Genomic DNA, 25477 nt, shown 5'->3' on the forward strand with positions numbered 1-25477 from the left:
GGGGGCAAATATCAGAAGGGGAATGCCTACATTTGGATATCTAATAGTAGGGGTGATGGATCCTCCCTGCAGAGTTAAAAGTCAGGACATATGTACTTGTGCTCCAAAACATCCATCTCCGGTGATCATAATGAATACGAAGTCTAAATGAAAGAGAACATGAAAAAGACCTGATATTTCACCCCTCGTTTTTAATAGCTTTGGGGTTTTTTGCTGTTTATCTCTATATACACCTTTTAATTATTTGAACAGGCACATATTGTTCTAAGTGCTGATCATCTCTTGGAATGTGCAAAATACAAAAAATAATTGATTTTATGAATTTAGGAAGGTAAAGATGTTACGCAAAAGCTAAATTTTCCAAACGTATTGAATTCTTAGAATGATAATGCACATATTTCTGCAAACTGCCTCCTTGCAACACAATACTCTGGTGTTTCACTAGTAAGGTGGAAATGAAATTTAAAAGAAATAATTTTATTTTATGCTGTGAGAAAACTTAGGGTTTATATTTTCCAAAGTGTCCTCTAATCCTGCTGGTTCAGTTTTATGGCCACAAAGACTAGCATCTACCATAAAATGAGTGGACAAATAACAACTACTCTATGTACGTATATTGTATTTTACTGGGTGTCCAGTTGCGCAAGTTATGTCCGCAGTATTTTTGTGTCTAGAGGTGTTTGTGGGTTCATAATTACACTTCTGAAATCAGAAGCTGGGTTGGATCTTGACTGTTTCTTCAGAAAAGTGAAAGGTGAACTGCCCATATAGAGCAGAAATCCCTGTGCTTTTATGTTGGACTTCGGGTGGGAGAGCAGTATGAGCTGATGGGAGAAGGAGGCTTCCTACTGCTCAGGATTTTCTGCTTTAAGGATGGTCTAGTCATGCTCTGTCTGGAAAAATGTGGACAAAATGATCCTGCTGCAGGTTTTGCTGCTCCACAATGTCTGACAAAGCCTTGTCTTTTGAAAGGTCTTGAAATCTTCTAAAATTGTATTGTGCTGGAGATCAAAATTATTTTGAAAAAAATCCCCTGCCCTCCTTTCTTTATTTTGTTTATGGCAGCAGTAAAAGTGAATCCAGCTGCTCAATTCTAGCCAATAGCATTTTGGGACTTGACCTCAACCCTTGCTTCTTACACATTGCATACACAAGACCAGAATCATATTCTTTATCCAGCTGTATCTGCTTATCTGGATCTGCTTGAGACTCTGATTTTCGTCTGTGTACAATTTTTTTCATGTTCCTATCTTCAATTCATTGCAGCGCATCCTTATGAAAAGATGAAGCAATGCTATATAATCAAGTAGTGCTGAGAACCACAAAGGCAGACACAAAAGCCAAAACAGTTCCTTTCATTTCTGATCTGCCCTAATATCTGTTTTTTTCCTAATACATGGAATTATGCTGGGTTCGGTTTGGCTTAATAATGTAACTCTTTACGGCTTTCTGGACCAAAATACAGCTTCCTAAACCTAATATGTTTACCAAGTTAGAAGTGACTAAATATTTTCTATCATATTTTATTATATTTTACTACATTTTCTGCTACATACTTAGTAGTGTCTTCTGAGCATAAAAATGATATAGAGAACAGTGGTACAGATTCAGTGTCTATATCCCATCTTAGTGGTAAGCTTAAAATATGATACAAATAAAGTTAAAAAAAAATTGACTCTAAAGGAGCAGTGCAATATGCTTACAGATTTTCAGGCACATTTTCCAAAGTGGCCGCAGGAACTGGAACTCTGGTAAGATGGAGTAATTATTGTCCCAATTTTTACAACTTAACTAAGGTCTCCTTTTTTTTAGGTCTTCTAGATGGCCTTTATCACCAATGGAAAGAAAGAAGCATATCCAGAGGGCAATTTAGACCTCAGGTGGAGTGGATGATATGGTGGCAGGTATGTCTACTTTCTCAAGAAATCGTAAACCTTCCCTTGATATCTCGGCCATGTGCCTAATCTTAACCAGGCTGGATTTGAGTCTCTGTATCTGGCAAAAAGTATCTGAAAGACAGTATTGTAGGCAGGTAGGAGAGGATACTACTGGAAAATGACTTTACCTATCCTGCATCTGGAGTTGCATTAAATTGGAGAAGAACTGTGCACCACGTCGGATCTATCAACTAACATACCTTAGCCGAGGGCAGTAACTTCTTTAATGATGCAAACTTGCTTTGAAAGAGCCTGTCTGTCTGAGAATTTAGTGGGCAAGCACCAACACTATCTTTTAAAAATAATTCTGAAAATTTGTCCCAAGATTATACATATTCACTTTAACAACAAACAAGAAGTGGACATCGTTTGATTACTCGCAAAGCCCCCCCAATTAATTTTTCAATTACTTCTTTCAGTTAAATTATGCCTTGTGAAAACTTACAATAGAACACACACAATATAAACAACAGCAAGAGAAATATTTCACTTTCAAAGCTTGAAAAGGAACTAAGTTCTGTTCTTCTGCCCAAAGTCTCCAGTTGATACACACATGAAACTTCAACTCCATTTTAGAAGAAATATCCCAAAGTACCCCCCATTCTAGGAAGTATGGGCTACAGTTCTCTGTCTAACAGTTGAAGAATCAGGTAAAGTTACTGCTTCCCTACACAGACGGGTCCAAACATTGTAGAGTAATAGCTAATGGCTTCAAGTTTACAGTAGAATACTACTTTTTGGGACCTTTTGATATGGGTGGTCCTTTTCCCATCTGTAACTTCCTTCTGAGAATGAGTAGGTACAATATTTTTCTCATTTGTCTTTTTCTTTCCCACCAAATGCTACAGTTCATAACATTTGAAATGCTGGTGAAATGTATTTCCAGTTCTTAAGGAGGCCCAAGTATGAAATTAACTCCACCTCACTGGTGGTTTTGCATAAATAAAAGCTTAATAGGAATGGCAGTACCTGACACTGAGGTCTTAAGAAACAATGTAAATAGTTTTCACTTTTATAATGTTTAAATCCCACGGGCAGATTGTAGTAATGAACTGAATCCCTTTTGAAGGCTTTTCAGTTCATTTTTGCAATCTGACTAGTACCTAGGATTATCCACATGAAGTCCGCCTGTACCTATCGCACACATCAGTTGTACCAATGCCCACACACACATGCAAACAAAACTAAATCAGTAAGTGATGAACTACTGGACAGAAGAATCCAAGATTTACACTAGTGAGAGCAGAATCAGACCTATCATATCAGAGCCAGATATGATTGTCAGCAATAAAATGGCAAAGATTTTTAACTGCATGTGCTTGCAGGCAGTGTCAATGATTATCACTTGCAGTAATAATTTTTCTTCTCATAGCAAAACAGTATTTTCCAGTGGACTTTACCTGGTAGGTCACGAAATCCTTTGCAGTCGTGTGGAATGTTAAATCTCCAGAACTATACAGTTTCATACAGACTGGCTCTGAAACTTTAATCTTGTTTTCTAGGTATAAACACTTCTGATAATAAGAGAAATATGAACAGCAGTGTATGATCCCGAACAATAATTTATACTGAATTAAAACATCAGTTTCACCCCTTAGACACAAGACACAATTTATTGTCTTATCACATAATTAGAACAACAGAGCATGCAATTTGTTTATGCACCACTGACCTCTAAAGAGCTCATTGATATTGTGGATCCAGTTTCACTTCTTGATAATCCCGCATTGTCATCCAGCTCCGAGGCAATGAAATTCTTCACTGCTGTGCGGGGCTCAAATGGTAAATTCTGCATATGTTCTTGGGTGGGAAGATGCTGGTCTAAATTGATATTAAATTGGTCCATTACAGAAGGATTCATATTGAACTCTGGATTAACTTTGTAGTGCAACAGCCTTTCATGAGGCAACGTATCCATGCCTATATTCATTTTGCTCTCATCTTTCAGTGATGGCTGGGTATTTACTGAGCCCCGGGGCATGACTATGTAGTCGCTTTCTATCATCCGTTCTTGAGGATGGACTATGTCCATATCTGCACCTCTCAAATTATCATCAGTGCATAAATACACAGTCCTCCGCAACTCACTGTTGTCTTTTTTCAAGCACTGATTGGCCAGTTCACTCATACTCATGGGCATGTGGAGACCTGTTGGTTGTTGGATGATGACTTTGGAGATGATGTTTCCAGGTAAGGTAGAATAGCTCATTCCTTCAGGGTTTGGACCCTTCTCCTCCTCTTCATCATTTAGTGAAATTCTAGAAAGTGTTCCTGTTATAGTAGCTGCTCTGCAAGGTCCAATGTCTTTATGCAGAACTGTGGGTCAGAGAACAGAATTCTTACAACACAAAGCCATGTCTGCCTAATGCTGCTTTTTCTAGTGGCTTTATTTAGCAGCACTCCCTTTACCAGTACCTCTTCTTAACTCTTTTTCTATCCATTTAATAACTTTTATTCTATAAATATTGTTTTGTGATTTTTTTTTTTAATAAAAAATCAGCATCTCTTAATCTACTGTGTATTACTGACGCAGATCTCAGACTAAGCTTCAGTCATTTATATAAATAAAAACCCATTCCTTCATTTATTCCTACTGCCTTACACAGATCTTAGGTGACCTACAGCTTAAGCAAAAGCCTGCCTTGTGGAACTCGATTAAGGTTTTTCCTAAAAAATACACTATGACATCTGTACTGCCATTATTAACTCCACATAAACTCCTGGAAAATGTCAAACAGATTGTAAGGCAGAATCATTCTGTCAATCCATTGTAATGACCTACCATAAGATTCTAACTATGAACATGTGTTCCTGAGCACCTAAATGTTCCTTTTCACTGACTTCTTAAAACTTCTGTGTTAAATTATTTTTTAATTTAATTTAAATTAAATAATAATTTTGGTCATTTTTAGACCAAAAAGTAACCACATTGGGAAGAAATTCCATTGGTATCAGAAAGGCGTGTTTTGCTGCATCTGAAAAGGTTATAAAGAATATAAACATGTCTTGTGTAGGCCTAGGCCTTCCTGGTCAAACTTGTATCAATACACAGCATTTTTTTGTTGGGGTAAGCTCCACATGTAAAAGTTATTAATCCTGTCATAGAACACAAAATCTTCAGGAGGATGTATTCAAAAAGCAAAACATCTATTCAATCACAATTATTGATCTTAAAAAATAAATATAAGTCTATAACTCAATGAAAGAATAACAGAAGTAATGAAAGAGAAAGGATAGCTAGTAAGAAAAAAAAAATTAAAAGCAATTACTGGGCTTATTCCAGCTGGGTGCAAGGATTTTATTGTCCCAGTTGAAAATATTTAAATTCACACCAGTGCTAGTTTGTGCAATAAAATCCATCTCATGGGCTGAGACAGTCAGACAACTTGAAGTATCTCAGGTGTTACATTTACATCCCTTTTGGTAGCCTGAGGGCTCTGATGACCCAGATCCCCCAGTACCTGCCATGTTCCATAGCAAGCAGCTCATAAGGCATCCCACTCTCCCATCTCGCACTTTTCAGTACTATTTGCCTCTAAACAACAGTGCACAAATACCTGACTTCAGTGTGGCTGCTTCGTTGTTTCCAGCCACACTTGTTAAGATGATTCAACCAGTGATCTATTCTTGAATCTTTCATTAAAACAAACTGAGTTTAAATGTTTATCTAGTAAAGCCTATTCGTAGCTGTACTCAAAGACCATCTCCTTAAGGATGCCCCTGATAAGGCTTCCCGTACTGCAGAGCTACGTTGGCAAAGGTAGGAAGTAGGAGCTACATGGACCTATGCGGGACTTTTATCTGCGTTGGATGGTGACAAACGTGCATTTGTGTTACAACCTACTATCCTGCTCCCTTTAAAATACATGTGCATATTAAAACTAAACTATATGGAAGAACTATTACTATATTGCAAGAAACTGAACTGGAAACTCAAACTTCACCTTAATGAGATCTGCTGTCTTGGCTCCCCATATAGTGAGTGAAGAGAGACAGTGTCCTCCAGGTGGCTGACTCACAACAGCTAAGTCAGGCTTCTGTCCTGACTCACCCTGTGCAGACGACACCCTCTCTCTCTTTCTTTCTCACTTCATTGGAAACAAAGGGTGTCTAGGCAGGACTGCTTCTCTAGGTAAAATTGTCCTCCTAGATTTAAAAATTTCTGTAGGTTTTAAAGGGTCATTTATTTTATTCTGTGCTTCATTTAAACAAGGTTTGCAAATAGATTGGTTAAAATGTGTTATTTTTAATATGTGGAAACAGACATAGCTGACTTATTAAAGATCACATTACTGAAATGTCTTAAAAAACCCGACTTGTTCCAATAAAGTGGAATCAAATTTCATTTTGCTGATACCATGTTGCTCAAGCTACTGTTGATTTCACTTAGAACCCTAAAAAACTTATCCTCTTTAAAAGTAAACCAATTGATGCGTCCTTCATATACATAGCTTTTAAATACACTATATTAATTATTTCTTTTCTATAGCAAAATGACTGTTTCACATTTGCTTGTCTACTAGGGCAATGAAAATTTTGTGTGCAAGACTGACGTTCTTTCCAAAACCATTTGCCTCTAATAGACAATCATACCTTTGGTTGCTTCCCACCTGCTGAATTCTAGCAAAAGGATTTCGTAAGAAAAAGAAATAAACGTACCTGTACAGTGGCATCAATTTTTGTTTACATTTATAAATATGTGTTGTGAACAATTAAACCCTGAGATTTTTCTGGTTTTCACTTCACTAGGAACTAGCATAAGACTTCTTTTTGTTGGCTAAATACTCTCTCAGTGTTCTTACCTGACCGACAAGCAATGTCCACGTCCTTTTCGAAATCAGTCTGTAACAAGAAACAATGAAACGGGACAAACATTATTAATTGAAAACTTAACCACAATACCTTTTTGCCAACTAGCGCTTCCAAAATGTCCTACTTACAGAGTTTCTTAAAAGTGGTTTCTTGTTGCTGAGAAGGTGAAGTGTATTGTTTTACAACAGCAGAGCTTTACAAAGTTTCCTAAAGTATAACTGGGTGGTTTTCAAAGTATGCTGCCTGACCAGAAAAAATAAAATAAAATAGGTGGAAGTAGAGTATATAATTTTAATAAAACGATACAGTGTATAGTTTTTTTATGTATATGGAAGAGTAACTTCTACATCGTATGGAAGGATCATCTTTAAGGAAGCTTTTCATTTTAATTTCATAAACAGAAATATGGAAAAAAGTCTGCAATACAAATTACTGTGAATAAGTGTAATCCAATTATTCCACCCTGTCTGAAACATCATTAATTTGTTATGAAGTGGTTATTCGTTATATAACATTCTGTCCATCCTTGCTACTAATGTAATCATGTAAAATTTGTAGTCCCTTAAAACAACTACTACTGATTTCATTGGGCAACATCAAATTGTAAGAGCTAAGAATAACAGTTGAAAATCCAAGCACACTTCGCCCAGTTAAGCAAAACTATTTATCCTGTTATAGAATTCAATTAATTTTAAATTGAGTTTTTATTTCCACAGAAAGTTTATTACATGAAAAACATTTAATAAAGCTGACCTCCTTCTTGCTTGTGAAGTTCAAACATTGCATTATTTTTGAGTCATCATTTTTTGATGGACATCTGCTTGCTGAGGCTTTCATGGTTTTTAGGCCCTGATCCTGTCCCCATTATAATCAATGACAAACTGTCATTGAAAGTGAAGGGACCAATATTTTGTGTTCATATACTACCTAACAGTATAGTAAATCCAAACTGGCATTCTAAGCCATTCACTGTCTCCTTAATTCAAGCCACTACATAGATTCCCTCTCTAGAATCTCTAGCACTTTCTCCTTGTCTGAATTATTTTGAGAGGAACGTTTTTCAAGGTGTCATAAAGGGAAGACTCTCAGAGGTATCAGTGCTCTTTACACCAACAGTAGGAAAACTCATTATATATTATTAGATTACTTTCTCGTTTTCTTATGTAAGAACCTTTTGTCATAAAGAACACTGGTGGAAGGTACTAATTCACTGTGCTCCACTAAATGATCACACCAATAATTTAAAACTTGCTACAAGATTTAGGCAAGCAGATAACGATCTAAACCAACTTACGCTTAAAAATGGTGTTTATATTTCAGCTGTGCATACTTGCCACGTACAGTACTGTAAGTTTTTTTCTTTTGGATAGGAACACCAAATTGAGAGTCAAAGAAAAAAAATAAAAGCTAACCATGATTTGAGCATGTCCATTAGGAAAAGAACTTGAAGAATCTGCATTGATTGGATCCTGGCAATTTCTCAGTCGGCATCGGAATGCATCTTGAACCTGTGAAAAAAATATCTTACACTGATTCCTGTGCACCATCATATATTCCACTCCTATCGAAGATTAAATAAACTGTATGGAATACAATGCATGACTTTTCTTCAGCATACTTCATAAGTCAAAAGAAGTAAACATAAATGCTTATTTCTGCCATTTCATACATTTGCTATATTTTGTGGCTGCTGCAAAGTCTGTCAGTCTGTCACACCAAGACCACAGAATCAGATTTGCCTGTGGACAGAATTAACTACTAGTCAGTGATGATCTGGTACTCAAGCCACATCTGTCTTGGGTGATAGTATTTGGCTTTGTGCTCTTGTTCCATTTGGTACAGGTCTGATAGCTGGGTTAATATATATACTACTAACTATTGCAAAATAAAATGTATCTTCTGCATGATAATTGTAAGATACTTGACAGTTCTTAACAGTTACTATAATCAGATACAGAGTGCTCTCCTAATTATACTTTAAAGAATAAGTCAGTTGGAAAGGTGTTACTGATTCCAATGATAAGCTCTAACTCCATGTATAGGGAATCTCATGCATCTCTTCTAGGAGTAAAATTCTTCAGACCAGGTAAATATCTTCAGTGTGAGGAGAACTAGAAGAAAATTGGACTGCTTGCACAGAGTCTGGTTTCTTGAAACTAAAAAAAAACCCCAGAGTTTCTCAGAAATTACTGTTTACTAAGATGATCCGTAAAGTAAATTTGAAGATAAATTTGGAGACTTTTTCCTAAAGCACAAGTATATTTGAGGAATTATCTTTTCATAGGAAAGGCTATTTTTATTTTGATTTGGGGCAGAATATATGTCTAAAGAAATATTATTATACAACACTTTTGATAGAAAGATGTGGTTCAACACAGAGGCACATTCAAAAGAAAAATAGAGTTCCTGTTTGCTGATGGTAGAATGCAAACACATTTTACTGCTTTCTCACACGTATCAGAGCAAGGACAGCAAGGCAACTTTTGGAATGGAAAGTTTTAACACCTGAATTTCGGTTCCAGAAATGCAAGTATCCATATTAGCAACCTGATTGCAAGATGTGACTTGGAAAACAGGAACTTAGTTGGATGACCTCCAATCAAAACAAACGAGTATCATTTCTCGTTTGAATATGAAAATGCTCTCAATTAAATGCCTACAAAAATCTACATTGCATTTATTATATGTAGAAATTACTTGATGTCTTATTCAGAATAACTAAAAGGGAGAAAATCGTATTCTACTCATGGACATTTTGTGAACAGCAGAAGAGGATAATTCATTAATTGTTGCTGATGAAAAGCCATCCCCTTTCAATACATTGCATTCTACTGCAAGCTGTTTAAGAGGTTTCACAAAAGGGAAAATGAAATAGAAAAAAATTATTTATTTTTGAAATTAAGAAGTATTATTTTAAAATGCTTAACCGCTAAATGAGTAAGGGTGATCTGCAGTCTTGATAAGTGACTGTTGCAGGTGGAGGAAGACTGAAATAGAGCAGAAAGAAGAATGAAGCGAGGTGAGAAGGTTTGGATAGATTTCAAAACACTAAGATTTCCCACATGTGGTAGGGTAATGTAAAGTGTGCTTGACCTGTATTGTGACTCAGAATCTGATTTTAGGCACTACACTTGCTGTGGTTTTCCATGTATTTGACATTAATTTAATTGGGCATCTCCCAGTTGTTGCAAATTTAATCCAAGTCTTCTCTCACTTTATCAGTGCTGAAGTCAGGTCACACTTCAGGGTTTTATGCTCTTGGATATGCACTGGCACAGCGATTTCACAAAAAAATTAAAATAAAAAAATCCCTCCCTTCAAAGCATCCCTGGCTGTGCTGAATCTCATCTCAAGCCTCATGATGTTTGACCCCAAAGCATTATTACTTCAGAACATACTTTGTGATCTCTCATTACGTGCAGTGGCCCTCCTTATTTTTGGGACTCTGTGTACATGAAGCTTCCCCAGTTCAGATAGCTCCAGAGATCTCAAGAATCTCATGTCCTACCTTCCCTACCTTGTATATGAAAGCGGTGAATCTTGATGTTGGGATCCTTTTAAATGTGCATGTTCCTTACAATGTTTCTGAAGTGCAAGCAGCATATGATTTGAACATGTTAACAGAATGTCAAATGTAGCCGTATCCATCATACTGACATATGTTGTAACTTCTAGGTGTCCTCACACAAGTCAGAAACAAAAAGGCTGAACGTTCTAAATACCAGCTTATTTTTCTAAACTGCTTGCTCAAACTTGTTGTTTGAGTACATAAAGACTGTGCTGTCTTTACTTTGAAACATAATCTGGCTTTTAACATCAAGTTACAAGATTTTCTTAGAGCCAGGCAGAGCAGGAGACAAATGTGATGAACGTGTGGATACCAGGGAAGTGGTTTCCTTAGCAACAGTAACCAACTCCAAGCTTTTATAACTTACCCTCTCCCTACTCATGCCCTCTTTATTTTTCTCCTGCAATACAGAAATGTGGGCTTCAGACGCCAACGATGCATTTAATCCAAATGCTCTCTAGTCAGCAGAGCACAGCAAAAGAAGAAAACACACGTGGGTTCCTCCCATCACCAGCGTTAACAGGAGTTACTCAGTGGGATTCAAATTAGCTTTAGAGCGTCTCGTGTTCAAGCAGGTCAGGCAAACAGTTTTGCTCTGATGGAGAAGCTTCAGCACTCACCTCACCTATCACTCTCTGTTCTGTCACACATATTGCACCATCTTCCAATGCCCAATTAGGTATTTAAACAGCAAGAAGAGGTAAAAAAAAAAAAAACAAAAACCCACTAGGCTTTCTGAGCTAAGGCGGCAACATAAAGCAATGATATCTAACTCCTACTTTGTGTTTTTCTTGCCTAATTTCCAAACGGTTTATAAGAGGTCTTATGCTTAAGAAGTATTATATTTATCTTAGAAGTTAGGAAGCGGATTTATAGAAAGAGTTAATGTCTTCCCAAAAGACACTGAATTGATGGAGGGCAGAAATAGACACAACGCATCACTTTTAGTTCAAGTTGTATGTCTTACTCAGTGAACATCCCTGGCTTACTAATGCAGCCCTTGTCACACAAGATCTTCGATATAGCATACTAGAGAAAGTAAAAAACGTTTCCGTCATTTATGTTTATATCAATATAACTAAGAGGAAAACCAGGGGTTTTATATATATAACTGTAAAAGTCTGTGTCTTTTTGTATTGTAACAACAATAAAGACATAGTAAAGCAGGGCTGTCCTCTTCTTCGTTTGAATTTTATGGTGATATATTCCACCCCATATTTTTTTTCCTGACAGTCAGAATTATTGTTTTGCCTGTGCTGGCATGCTATAAATATTAGATCAATCCTATAGGGTATAACTGAGATAGCTTTGTAGCTGTCATCAAGAGTGACAAATATGTTGGCAGGGTTCCCCTGACAGGCACTGGCAGAGCAAAATGCTTTTGCAGACAACAGAAAGACAGACTGTTCTTTCGGCTGGGGAAGAACCCTGTGCGCTGCACAGACTGCACTGCACACGGTGCATGATGGCCACTGTCTTGGCTTGTACTCACCTAAGGGTCTCTGGAGCTAGAAAGCTAGACTTTCTAGAGCCAGGCTGCGACACAACTTACCAGAACTATATCTCCATAACTTACTGGAGTTATGTCTCTTTCTGTGTAGGAACTTGTTCCAGTAAACAATTACATCTGCTGCTGCAAATCGGTCTATATAGGTGCAGACCTTGCACATTTTTGAAACAAAAATTGTTTCAAGTGCATGAACTTTTAATTCTTTGCTGTTCTTGAAGAACTTCCTATTCATTTTCTTTTCCCATATATATATATATAAAATAATTACCTTAATTAGTTCCTCAAGTATTTTTACCCAGTTTACAACTTATATCTGGAGGACTAAAGAAGACTGTCTTCTTTAGAGATAGACTCTATTTAGACTCTTCTGTCAAATAGAGAGAAGACTCTATTTGACTCTGTCAAATAGAGTTCAAACAGCAATATGCCTAGAGTTCTTAGTCTTCCATCACCAGCATTATCATCATCTTCACTAGAGATAATCTACTCATTAGTGAATGTTGTTTCTGTACCTTTACTTCTGCCTAAGTTGTCATGACTGAAGAGGACGGGACAACCTTATCAAACCTAGGTGCTTTATGGGCCTTATTGGGAAATTTTCTCATGAGGTCATTTTTAAAATACTATGTAGATAGATTGATTAACTGTTTTATCAAATGCCTTTCTTCTAGAATGCCAGTGTTAGGACCAGGAGGTGTAACTGCCAAGTCTGGCTTGCGGGAATAACTCCTTTAGGTAGTTAAATGGAGTAATGATTCTTTGCAGTTAGATGAGATATATATATATATATATGTGATTTGCTAAAAGAGCAGCGAATAAAACAAACCCTAACTAGCTGACTGGCTACACACAAACGATTAGGATTCTGAATTCCTGTATAAACATCTTTATAAGCAGATATTTTTGCTTATTGCTTGCACTAGAACCAGTGAGTTAAAAGTGGTTCAAGTCAAGGTACCCTACAAATTTGAAAACTGACTTTACTTATAGAAAAGACTAATTCCACCTCTATCACCACAGTCCTACCTGTGAGTAGGGTCAGACAATAATGTTTCCATGAGATGTTCAGCAATATCAAAGTGTTCCCTGGGAATGAAGCATTTGCAGCAAATAGCTGTCATTAGAGTAGGGAACCTGTCTTGAATTCAAGGCTTGGGGCATTGTAGGAAGATGCCTGTCCAATTTCATCTTAAGCAGTCAAAATATTTTTTTTTTCCAAATAAACTCCTGCATCACTGCACTGAGGCAGGTTTTAATGTCTGAATTATTTTTTTTTTTATTTTATACAGTGCTATGCTATGTTATTTTTAGAATTTCTCATGGATTTTGGCCTGTTCTTTGCTGAAATCAATGACTGATAACCAGGTATGTGTTGCAACCTCTCTGCATCCTCACAAAGGACACAAGGAAATGGAATTAGGGAATGAGGAAATGGAATGAAGCTGCTTCAGGGGAAGTTCAGATTGGACATTAGCAAAAGGTTCCTCACTGAGAAGGTGATTAGTCACTGGAACAGGCTCCCCAGGGAAGTGGTCATGGCACAAAGGCTGTCAGAGTTCAAGGAGCATCTGGACGATGCTTAGTCATACGGTTTAGTTATAGGTAGTCCTGCAAGGAGGAGGGAGTTGGACTCAATGATCCGTATAGGTCCCTTCCAACTTGACATGTTCTATGATTCTATGAAAGATAACGTTGTTTATACCACTTTGTTTTTGAAGGTTTCATCTGCAACCTTGAGCTAAAAATATATATATTTTAAAATAAAAATTATTCCTCAGGACAGTAAGTGGGAGGTTGTATGCCCTTTCCAGGCTAATTATTATATCCCAGTGGAAATACAAATTTCATAGACAGGAAAACCAATATGGAACTGCTGTTCTTTCTACTGAAAATAGTTGCAGTGTCTTACTGTTTTACTAAAAGAATATGTGAAATGATGGCTTTCAGTTCTACAGATGAGAATATCTCTTTCACAGAAGTAAATCATATGTGGAAAGAAAATGCTGTAGAAAATAAGGGGACAGCAAGACCATTCTACATAAAATAGATTTGTCTTGACTATTATCTCTTATTTTGCATGTATTTTTAACCTGAAAAAAAAAAGAAAGAAAAAAACAACAACAAAAAAAGAAAAGTATTAAAGGAGGTAAGCCCCTACCACTATGAATGCTGATAAACTAAGAAACCCAGAAGTTCATAGCCTCTAAGAGCTTGAATAATGTGGGATGGAGTCAAAACAATGGAATGTGCAAATTTAAGCAAGATATTGATAAGGTTTTGCCTCAAAAATCGAAAACTTAATTATTTGATAAGACAATCACATACGCGTACTGTGTAGGATAGCGATATAAAGTTCATGCAAAGTGGTACGCTACTGAAAGACTGAAATAAATTTTGTCATTCATAATTATTTCTCATGGATATAGTGAGTTTCAATGTTTAAAGGGTGTGAATGGTGAAAAGGGAAACCACTGTGTAAGATTCCTCACTCAGCATTGACAATAAGCCTTTCTTGAAACATCTTCCTGTTTTTTGGTCCTGAAGTGCTTTTGAATAACTCTTGCCAATCACAAGGAACCATGCTAGATAGGGTAATTTGGTTTATTGGTGTGGTAAATAGCCTGAAGTTGGTAACTGGCTAACGCATAGGTATGCTGGTGGAGCAGGTTACTGCTCTCCAGTCTGGCTCTGCCTGCTCACTTTTGGTAGAAGGTCCCACTACCACAGATGTGCCAGCAAAGCTGTTGTGTCACTGCTTTCAAACCCGTCTCAATAGTAGGATTAGTTAGCAGGTTAAATAGGTTAGAGAAGCCATCACCAGAGCCAGGTTAAAGAGCACCTGTGTGGTAGATCTGACATCAGATTTCAGTGGTGATGAATTCTGTGGTGGGTAGCACTGAGCAGTGAAGGGCAGGTTGGGGCACTGGCTCTTCCTTGCTGTTCTCAAAGCATTCATCTGTCTTCATCCTCACTTTCCCTATAACTTATTACCTTAAGTATGTAGCTGAGTTTGTAGAACTGAAAGGGTAGATGTTCACCAACATAAGACCTTATCTGCTTGTGTCCTCTTTCAGGGGCAGTACAAGCAGAAATTATTTTCTGTTTGAATCAGTTTTAGAGATTTTAAAAATTTATAGCTTTTTGGTCTTCAGGAAAATGGCATTCGTGTTAGCATTTCCCCGTACTCACAACATTGCGAAAGCCTAACACTTAAAAATAAACTAAACTTGGGAATGATTAAAAGCCACCTTTAATTAAGTGGGGACAGTTTTATACTGACATCGACATACTGCACCTGGAATCAACTGATCTTCCCCCTCTCTCTTTCACTTGTTCCTCTACATCTTGCCATTAAATACCTTTCTCTTTCTATGAAATAGACTTCCGCAGAGCAAGCTGTATATAACATCAAAGACAAGTTGAGAGATTAACAGGAGCACAACCCTTTAGAAAACTGGGAAGCCATTCCTCACCTCCCTTCGGAGAATACAATGGACCATGACAATAACAAAGCCTTGTAATGAATCAAATACTGCAAAAAGTATCTGAAATAATATTGATCTTTTGTCTGTCATGGCCAGAACTGCAGACATCCAAGTCAGCGCCAGAAGCGGCAACACCACACAGGAACTCCAAAGGGATGCCCTATTGAAAAAAAGAGAAAAGCAGCATTGTAATATTGTAAAAAAATTATTAAAAGCTCACTATTAAAATAAAACATATTTAAGGATGGCAATTTATCAAGCTAACTTGAAAATCACAGACAAGAATGTAACAGTGTCGGTATTTTAGGTTCTAAAGAATATCCTGCATTCAGTTAATAAAGACATTTCATTTGCGATTTTTTTTTTTGTTAAAAAGTATTTAAACGTGCTCAGCACTCTATACAGTGTTAGCAAACACAGTTGTCATCATCAAACTATTGTCTCACATGCACTGTATAAGATTTGTAACAAGAAGATGTAAATGATCAGGACTAACATGGCATTACTGGCGGTGGTGGCTGACAAAGCTGTTGTTGAAACTACTCCACACTTGGCACATTTGAGCGTCAAACCGCTATGAGGCTCACTCATCTGACTGCAAACAAACAGAACACCCACAAAAAGAACAAAATATTGAATTGTCACCAAAAAACGTTGCTACTGAAATTTAGCTTTTAAATATGACGTCATGCAGAAAAAGTAAGTAGACTTATTCAGGATGAATGCTCTATGTTGTTGCAAAACTTTACTTTGTACTTTACATTATTGTTAGCTTTAAATGTTAATGCTATGGGGCTTCATTTCATGCAGACTCTATCTAGTTCTTCCATTTAAGCTAAAAAAGGCCCCAAACGTCCAGTGATCAAAACTGCTCAGTACACTGAAGTAAACATAAGCACGTGCTAGGATAGACACACAAAGTGAAATCCCTCTATTCAGACCTGTTAAAAGGCTGTTGTATCCAAAGTTGCTTGAGAAAGAGTCTAGGACACTTAAAGGAGGAGTATGAAATATGTACAATTACAGAGCATTAATAAGGAAAGGAACCTGCAAAACGTATTCAAGCATCAAATCAGTTTGGGCGTACTGTATAGTCAGATTTGTTCTAGTGATCTGAATGGCCCACTAACATCTGGAGTGATTTTAGTCACGCCATATGAAGGTCTGAATACAGGGCTTGAAATGTATGGAATCTGATGAAATAAATATCAGTTGTTACTAAAAAAAGGGTGACCTGTTTTGCATTTTAATAAAACACAGTACACAAGCATTAAGCTCAAAGCATTTCATATGGACAATTGTACCTCGGCACCTGTCAGAAGAGTTAAAGGGCAAAACCTGGAATTTAAATTTTCTTTTACATACAGCATGCATTCAACTTCCTGAGGCGACTAAATAAAGACTTTTACTATTCCTTCTCTTTCTGCTATCAGAACCAGGAATAACCATAGCTGACTGGGACGCAACAGGAAGGGTGCTTTACCTATTCCCAGCTGGAAAGTGGTCAACATGGTGAAGATCGGTAACACTTCAGCTTTTTCCCCCGTTATTTCAACCAACAGAACACCTTTTTATTGCCAAACCCAGCATTCACAAGGTTTTTAACACACTGCCCAAAACAACATTGAACTCCAGTAGTTTCCATTTTGATAAACCAAATGATGACTTTCCATAAAAAAAAGGGCAGTACATTTTCCATTAAAATGCATTTTTTTCCATAAAAAAACCAAACAGTGAGAACCATGACCTTGTATAAGGTGATCATATGGTGTGAAAAGAAGTCAGTGAATCCACATCAGTTTAGACCAATTAAAGATTTACATTAATTAATGAACTAGAAAAATGCCTTGGGTAAGCTTAACCTAAGCTTGGGAAAATACTTTCCGTCTTTTCTTGGCAATACTTCAATGTTATCAGACTAGATTATTCTCACTACCTCTATAGATTTGTTTTGGATCCTGCAAATAATAAAACTTGATGTCTATATAGGCTAAATATAATCTTTCTGGCTGGGCATATATGCATGCTACCCCATATGCCAGGAAAATGATTGATATCCATCAAGACACTTGTTGATTCTCCATATGCTTATTAAGGTGGAAAAACACATATGGAGTTCATATATTTTGCCCCATTCACTGCTTTAAATCCTACACAAATAATTTCTACAGCTGAACTTTTGACTGAACTATTGACAAATATAAGTCGAATGTTTGCCAGAAAGAATAAAGTCCCCTGCCTGAGCATGACTGACAAGACATATTTGAGAAACGTGCGACAATCCCCTTTCTACTGGAGGTCAAACGCTGCACCAATGTCTATGCCCCAAAGAATGACTCAAGACTCTTCACCTGCCAAGTAGTACCAAGGAATGCTGTTGCCAAGCCACCATCTCATGCTATCACAAAAGTGAAGAGTGTTTCTCGATTAGGGCATCTACATGCTTTCCCAGAATAGCTGGATTGTTTCTGACAGAATAATTTCTAGTTCTTTATCCTTTTACCTTAAAATAAAATACCTCTTTACTAAGTTGCCCACTCTTAGAAAGCAAGTTATTTGTTTCATCAGGAAAGTATACAATAAGCAAATAGATTTCTATAGCTGACAATTGAGTAGCTGAAAAAAAAAAATGATGCAGTTAAATCATAGCTCGGATATCCTCAGAAAATGTACAAAGCAAACCTGTGGCTGCTCCAGTTCCTTAAATCACTGTAATTAGAGCAGATGTGAATTTGAATCAGTGATTACTAAGTTATTACTACTCTTGAAATAATTCGGGTTGTTTTATAATATTCTAGGTTTCATCAGTGTTATTACACAGTTAATGTTGATGGAGCAATATAGACAAAAGTAAGGTGAAGAAATTAATGCTTTCTGAGGAAAAAAGAGGAAAAGGGAAGAAACAAAATGAAAGCTTTTGCTACATATTTGTCAGAATAAAGATGAAAGAGTTGAAAGCCAAAAAGATTTAATTGAATTAATATTAAATGCAAATCACACCAGCTGAAGTATGTGTCACAAATTTGCTCATCTAACCAATGAATTGAACTTATTAGGAATGCTACTGTCAGTGAAACGGTAAAATAATTCAAAGTGAAGCTGTAATAAATTTACCCATAGCAGTAATACACAGTAAAATTAAGATATCATTGCTTATGATTGCTGGAAGTGCAGATATTGGTGGTGTTAACTGCAAGCTGGCCCAAAAGACAAAACTAGGACATGTAGCTGTAAAAAATTATTATGCAAAGTTTAAATATACTTTCATAAGCATTAAGAAGGTGATGATGCACTTGTGAGATATTTTTCTCCAATATGGAATGAATGTAAGTTTGCTGCTGCAGTACTTCAAACCACTGTCATCCACTAAAAAGTTTCTGAAACCACCACTGTCATAATCCTTTCTTCTGATGATAACAAACAGAATTTGAATGTAAATGCAAATAAATAAACAATAACACAGAATTTCCATTTACCTTTTTTCTTTTTTTGCTTTTAAAACATCTTTTTTTTTTTACTTTGAAATTCTGTTACACTAATTTAAAACATATATCTATGTAGATGTGAATGTAAGAACAAAGGCAAATTCTTCACACAGTCAGAATGGCAGAATAGCATTGACCTCAGTAAGGCATATATTGCTGTAAAATATATTTTATAACACTTTATACAAATGAGTAACATTCCCACCACAGTAATTAAAGTCGACAGATAGACAAAAATAATCAGTTCCTTTAGCACACACTGTTCATAAAACTGTTTTCCTAACTACAACAACTTTATGTGTGTGACATTCTTGTGAAATCTCCGCTCAGATTTGTTTAATCCTCATTATTATTAACTTAATACTGTTGTACTTGTGTTTTATTATGTTTAGTTTGTTTAGTTGCATTCCCTCAGGATAATGCAACGGCAGCTTTTGAGATGAATGGAATCTGTTAGACACACTGTTACACTGATATAAAAGTTCAATCAAAAGCATTTTTGGTGAACATCTGTAATTGAAAATTGGTGATACAATTTTAATATGCTTTAAAATAACCCAGTTGTTGCTTACCCCGCTCTGTGTTTGAGTTTTTTATCTAGGATTCCATCTCTGGAAACAAGTTTATTAAATACCAAAATGCCAATCACCATGTTGACCTGTCAAACAGAAAACAAACAGTTGATCTTTCATTGCCTGAAAGAAAGCGTTTTATCCTACTGCTTCAGAAAAAGGCTTTTACGGGACTGCAAAATGCCTCCTGTTACATTTCTGAGTATTCCATCAGAAACTGTGTAACGCTATTGCTGAACACACCAACAGTGTTTATTCTCAAGTGGGTAACACATATGCACACCGCAACAGGCTTATTTTTGAATCTCGAATTACGCCTGGTATTGAGTCACATGCATACACGTCTGCTGGCCAGAACCTTGAGTAATACGGCTTTAATATTTCCTCAATTTTAATTGCAATGATATATCCTATTCCAGGAAAACCACTGCATTTGAGTTGTGCGCACAGGGAAGAGGGAATCAGAGCACACGGTGACCGTAACTGTGCTCCTTTTTAAGCATTCAGGGCCCATGTGGGTGTTCCTGCTTATGCAGAACCATCCTGTGGTTTTCCTTATCCTCCTGCACATTAGTCATTGCCTGTGTCATTCACCGAAATGCCAATCTCTTGAGCCTTGTTTGACTGCAGTTTCCTTTTTTTCTGTTGGTCAGATGAATGCCTGGGGTAAATCTGTTTCACTCCATTAAAGTAAATGGTGTTACGAACACATACATGGGTTGAAGACCTAACCTAAAAAAAAATTCAAGTGTTTCAGCAGTCAGACTTTGGCACTCAATAGACATACTAATGGCATTTAATGGACAACTTAATGACTGTTATTATCCATTTGTATTATTGAACTGAACTCCATGAACCTGTCTCTGCATGGCCTGCAAAGCGGTAATACCAAGTTTTGAATCTATTAAATAAATATTCCTTTTTTTTTTTTTATTAGAAAAGGGTAATCCATTTTTCCTTTCATACAGATTTTTCAAGACCTGTGCCAAAATGCCCAATTGTTGCCAGTCTGTCCTGCCAACTCGTTCCCAGCTTTTCTTATTATCACTTTATTTTCAGCATTTACATTTTTCAGCTGATGTTACATAATTCTTTTGCTTCGTACACTTAGGCTTAAGTGGCTGCACAGAACAGCTCCTTCTAACAGCTACTAGCTAATGGCAGGGCAAACTGCGACTGCGAACTTCAACAATCTCTGAACAAAGCTTGCCAATTACACAGAGAACATACAGTTCCATGTGAAAATTATGGCTGGCTTTTTGTAAACATCCTTGGCTCCTCTATCATGGCAAGGACTGTGAGTTGTACAAAAGGATCCTGGCTTGACTCCAGACAACGATGAGACAAACTGTATGGGAGTAGTAAACATCCATTTCAGGAAAATCTATGTAGCTAAATGGCTATATCTTTGATGTCTGCTATGACCGATTCCCTTTTGTAAGGGGAAATCAGAAATAGCCAGTGTTGATAGACTTACCCTAGTATAAAATTGGTGGAGTGGAAAGAAGAATTAGAGTCAAAATCTTTAAGAAAAAATGCTAAAGAAATTATTGGAAAAAATCCATACAGACTGCAGAGCAGGTGACTGATAGCCGATGGCACATGTAGGGTGCAATTCATCTTACCCTAAAGTAGACACCTGAAATAATTCTAACGGTTTGAGCCCTTCAGGTGTGTATTTTTCTCCACTGACAATGAAATATAACTGGGATAACTGGCTTAGATACAGAAATCTACATTACAGATGTCTACAATTAGGCAAAGTGAATTCTACACCTACACGCATTTCCAGACATGTGGAAGATTAATACACAAACGAGTAACATTTCCCAGCTACGATGATTGATTTTTTCCTTTGCCTTCAAAAGCAGTAGCCATGGAGAACTTGCTGGCTGGTTCCACTCCTGTTGCTTTTGCTGGCGCAGCGATATACTGCCAAGCAGCACTCTATCAAGACTGTCACCGAACTTCACAAGGCAGTGACAATTGTGTAGATGCTACTCATAATAACTCAGTGATGTCTGCAACAAGTTTTCTGCGCCACTAATCAGTACATTATTCTTTCACAGCTTACTGTGTAAACATGGAGAGATAGCTGGTATAAAGAAGTGATAGAATTAAATGAATCATGCATTCAAAATACTGAAGGTATGTTAAACAATACTGAGATCCGTATTTACAGCAAAATGTGATGCTACTGTACTGCTAAACTTTTATAATTTAAATAGCACATTCCATCATTCTGTATGAAAATACTGGAAAATATATCGATGTTTACCAAGACAACAGCAGCTGCAGGTCCAACGAAAGCATAAAGCAGCCCTCCTTCAAGAGACAGCCAACAGCTGGAAAGAACATTAGAGAAGAACTAACACAAATTAAAAATAAGTATAACACATCGACAAGAAAGCATTAATAATAATTACAGCATAAGATTCTTCTGGTGTATGTTCAATCCTACATATAGAGATTCATATGCACACACACAAAATAATGACTTTGTTGATATGACGTTGTAGAGAGTTGAAAGTTATTTCCATTGCCAATTGTTAATGTTTCAAAAATTTTAATGTGAATTATACCTATACTAAAATGCCTAACATGTATTAAAAGCACAAGAGAAAATAAGTTTGCAAATTTTTATTGAATCGCCTCTAACCATGTATGATGAGTTAACTGAACAGGACTTGCCAGGTAGGTATCTAGAAACATTTCCAGCTTACAATGTCTGACAGTTCTACTCTTAAAGCCATGAAAGGTCAAGTACCCATAACACAGTGCTTCAGAAAAAAACAGGTTTCTATATATCTTCTCTTATGTCATTTAGTAACTGCTATTAGGACTAGGTCTTAGAGAAAATATTCCCATTAAAGAAAAAACATATATGATCTAACTGTTCTGTATTCTCTGGAATATTTTGCAAACAATTTAAATGTGTATTTTAAAGCATCTGAAAACTGCATTTTCTGGAGAGCTACCAATCTTGCACAGTTTTTCATACTGCATCAGGGCTTTCACGGTGAACCATCAGATTTCCAAACACAGAGCGCTTACAGAATCAAATTCTAAATATTTGATACACCATGATGTAAAGCTTTCCATATCTGCAAAAGATCAGGAGCTGCACACACTGAAGTAAATGCAGCTGTGCTATTTTCCCAGTGATTACACATTCAAAGAACTGCATGTTTATTTGAATGCATGATCACACCTACATATAAGAAAACTCAAGTATATGGATTCAAATAATTTACTTGGATCTCACATCCAGAAACATTCACATCAGAATCATACATATTTTCTTTATTTTCCAGTACTGCTTTTCTACTTTTTGAAATCCAACTAAATTAAATGCAAGAACATCATAATATTAACAGTCTGTTACGTTGGAATTCTAACTGCAAAGAACAAGTGTGTTTCCCATTGTAACCAAGCCATGTGAAATCTGCCACATGAACCCAAATGCATCAGTGTGCTAAATTCTGGAATGACAAATTGATGCAAATAGTTCATATCTGCTTCGCTGTTAAAAAAGCACTATATGTCAGGCTATTTTACATCCTACCTCACAAAACAACTACAGCAATAATGTGCAATTTATTTTTGTAATGTCAAAGAAAAATGTTTTCAACATTTTCTTCAGTTTTTCTTGCTATTTTGCCAAAACCTAAGTTATTTATCATGAGAGACTGAGAACATGGACTTCTGGAAGGGAGAAAATTATTCACAGTACATTTCCCTACCACTATGACCTTTTAAACATAGTGAAGATGACCACTCTGCAAAATATTTACATGTAATTAAAATTTACATCTTCATTGGGAGATAAAAAATAAAAATAGTTGACATTGTATTTGAAACATAATTTCAGTTACCTGTGCTGAAAAAAAAGGGTCAACAAGGTTTTTTTAAACAAAAAGGAAACAGTTTCTACCACAAAACATCTTTAAGACCAAGGGAGAATTGTTCCCTCCCTTTCCCATGCCTTCAAGTACAAAGGCTGTTCAAACTGGTGACTTCCATTTCGGGGCAGAGCTGGAAAAAATGTAGAGGTTGTCCTCTTTTCTTTACACAATCTCAATTTCCAACAACCTGGATTTTCAACAATGTGTAACAAGATTATTGCAATGTATTCAGTATCTGCCAGTTGATGTCTGAAATGCGCTTTTTCCTAATTGTTTTCCATTGAAGACTTTCTGAAGACAGATTCTCAGATGCCACCTTATACCATGAGGCAATTATAAATTTTTTACTATTTTTTAATCTTCTCTTCTTTTTCTTTGCTCTGATAGCTTTTTTCTATGCTTTATAGTTGTTTTTATTTTGCTCTCCTGTTTTGTCTTCTTTCTCCCTGATCCCCACATAGCAGAAAGCCATATAAATTGATTAGTATTAAGAGCATCCAGTGGTGTTTTTATGGGACCATGTTACATGGTCATAAAATTCTGCTGAGTGATGAAGTATCTGTAGACTTGCTCCTGTGTCCTGTACATTTTGTAAGCTGTTTGATGCTCTCTGGGAGAACGGTTCTTTCTCTTAGGAGAGCATGACTATGACAGAATTTTAATTTTTGCTGATATAGTGAAATCCTGGAAGTTATCTGTACTGCTCATTAATATACTTATTAGTAGCACTGTATGTAAACATGAGTAGGTCACATAGGTTTATTAACTATAACTTGTAGTCGTGGTGCTTTCACAGCTCTATTAGACTCACAGAAATAGTTGGAAAAAGCAATCAAGCTTTCAGACACACAAATCTTTTTCAGATATCCTGAAATATCTAAAAACTTCTCACTGTGCTTTTTAATTATTTTTAGGAAGTCTCTTCAGCTTCTGTATCTATATCAGTACCAGTGTCTGTGTGAAATATTTTTCATATGTAGCTTTAAATGTCCAGTAATATAATTGTCTAATAATTAGGACTGAAAGAAAGAGAGAGAAATCAGAGACTATTGATCACAGAATTGGTTGGAGCGTGAACAATTCAAGCCACCCCCATCAGTCATATACCATATGAAACTGAGATCTCCTTCAAAGATTCTTGGGCCTTCTCCCTTTCCATCAGTCTCTTCATGTGTGCCACTATGGGACTGGAATCAATTCCTTCATTTTCACTCTTCATTTTCTCCATTTGAAACCATCGTTTTCAAAAATAGCATCTTAAAGACCGGGAACAGTTTGCAACAGGACGCATTTCTGATGGCAGTGTGTGTAACTGATTGCAGCCAAACAGGCCAAATATAGTGTAAGCAGTTAAAAAAATTACACAAGTGCTTTAGTTATGAGAGGAGGAGCAGGACAGGAGCTCTGCTTTTACACCACTCAACAGTTGTTATGGGACACAATTCTTTGCTGGCTTCTAGAGTGGGACAGCACATCAGCTGGTGATGGAGGAGGAATCTCCATTCCTTGCATTGCCTGTTTTCCTTATGTAATTCTGACGTCAAATGCCAAGAAAATGTTTTTGCAAATAAAATGAGAAAGCTACATTATGGTTCAGTTTGTCCCTTGTACACCTCCTTTTGTGCTTTTGTCCCACGGTACTGTGTCAGCTGAATTTGGGGCCTGAGAAAGGAGCTGTTACATGTAGAGCCCTGCTCTTTTTTACTTTCCAGGTTACCCTTAATGAATGATTTGTTGCTTTGTCTGAATATTTCAGTATATCCTCTTTTAAAAATGCATTCAGCCCAGGAAGGAAGCGGGAAGCAACACTAGCTACAGCAAGTAGTCACACATGAATAATTTCAGTAGAGTAAATGCAATGGGATTAATCCTTCAAGGGACAGAGGTACATCCCCAATGGGGTCTGGACATCGTAATCTTGTGATTTGTAATTCTCACAGCCTAAAGGGTTATCCAGTGCTGGTTCAAGGACTAAATAATAAAAAAGACAGCAAGAGGAGCGCATATTAGTAAGAAAAAATGTCAGAGGAGCAGGTCCTCAATATAAGTCCCAAAAGATGGCTAAGACCATTGTTTCACTAATGACTGCCAGGTGTAAGTGCTGGCCCAAAGTTAAGCACTTCAATTAGGTAAGCCATTCCTCATTAAAAAAATGCAAGACGTTGTCACAATTTAAAACAAAACACCTCGGTGGTTAGAACTG

At 36.7% G+C, this 25477-nt stretch overlaps 1 protein-coding gene across 7 annotated transcripts in view; it reads right to left on the reverse strand.

Moving 5' to 3' along the window:
• ADGRB3 (adhesion G protein-coupled receptor B3) overlaps nucleotides 1-25477 on the reverse strand; it is a 466080-nt gene that overhangs the window by 16826 nt on the left and 423777 nt on the right. For 6 of the 7 annotated variants that reach the window (XM_054196749.1, XM_054196745.1, XM_054196746.1 and 3 more), the window contains 7 exons: nucleotides 21648-21714; nucleotides 19370-19455; nucleotides 15809-15907; nucleotides 15301-15472; nucleotides 8162-8257; nucleotides 6740-6779; nucleotides 3610-4253 (listed from right to left, as the gene is read on the reverse strand). In XM_054196749.1, coding sequence (XP_054052724.1) covers nucleotides 3610-4253; nucleotides 6740-6779; nucleotides 8162-8257; nucleotides 15301-15472; nucleotides 15809-15907; nucleotides 19370-19455; nucleotides 21648-21714 — 1204 coding nt within the window. The remainder of the gene's footprint in view (nucleotides 1-3609; nucleotides 4254-6739; nucleotides 6780-8161; nucleotides 8258-15300; nucleotides 15473-15808; nucleotides 15908-19369; nucleotides 19456-21647; nucleotides 21715-25477) is intronic. The other variant, XM_054196748.1, reaches the window with a different exon arrangement.

Source organism: Rissa tridactyla, chromosome 3 (genome assembly GCF_028500815.1).
Source record: "Rissa tridactyla isolate bRisTri1 chromosome 3, bRisTri1.patW.cur.20221130, whole genome shotgun sequence".
Classification (NCBI taxonomy): domain Eukaryota; kingdom Metazoa; phylum Chordata; class Aves; order Charadriiformes; family Laridae; genus Rissa; species Rissa tridactyla.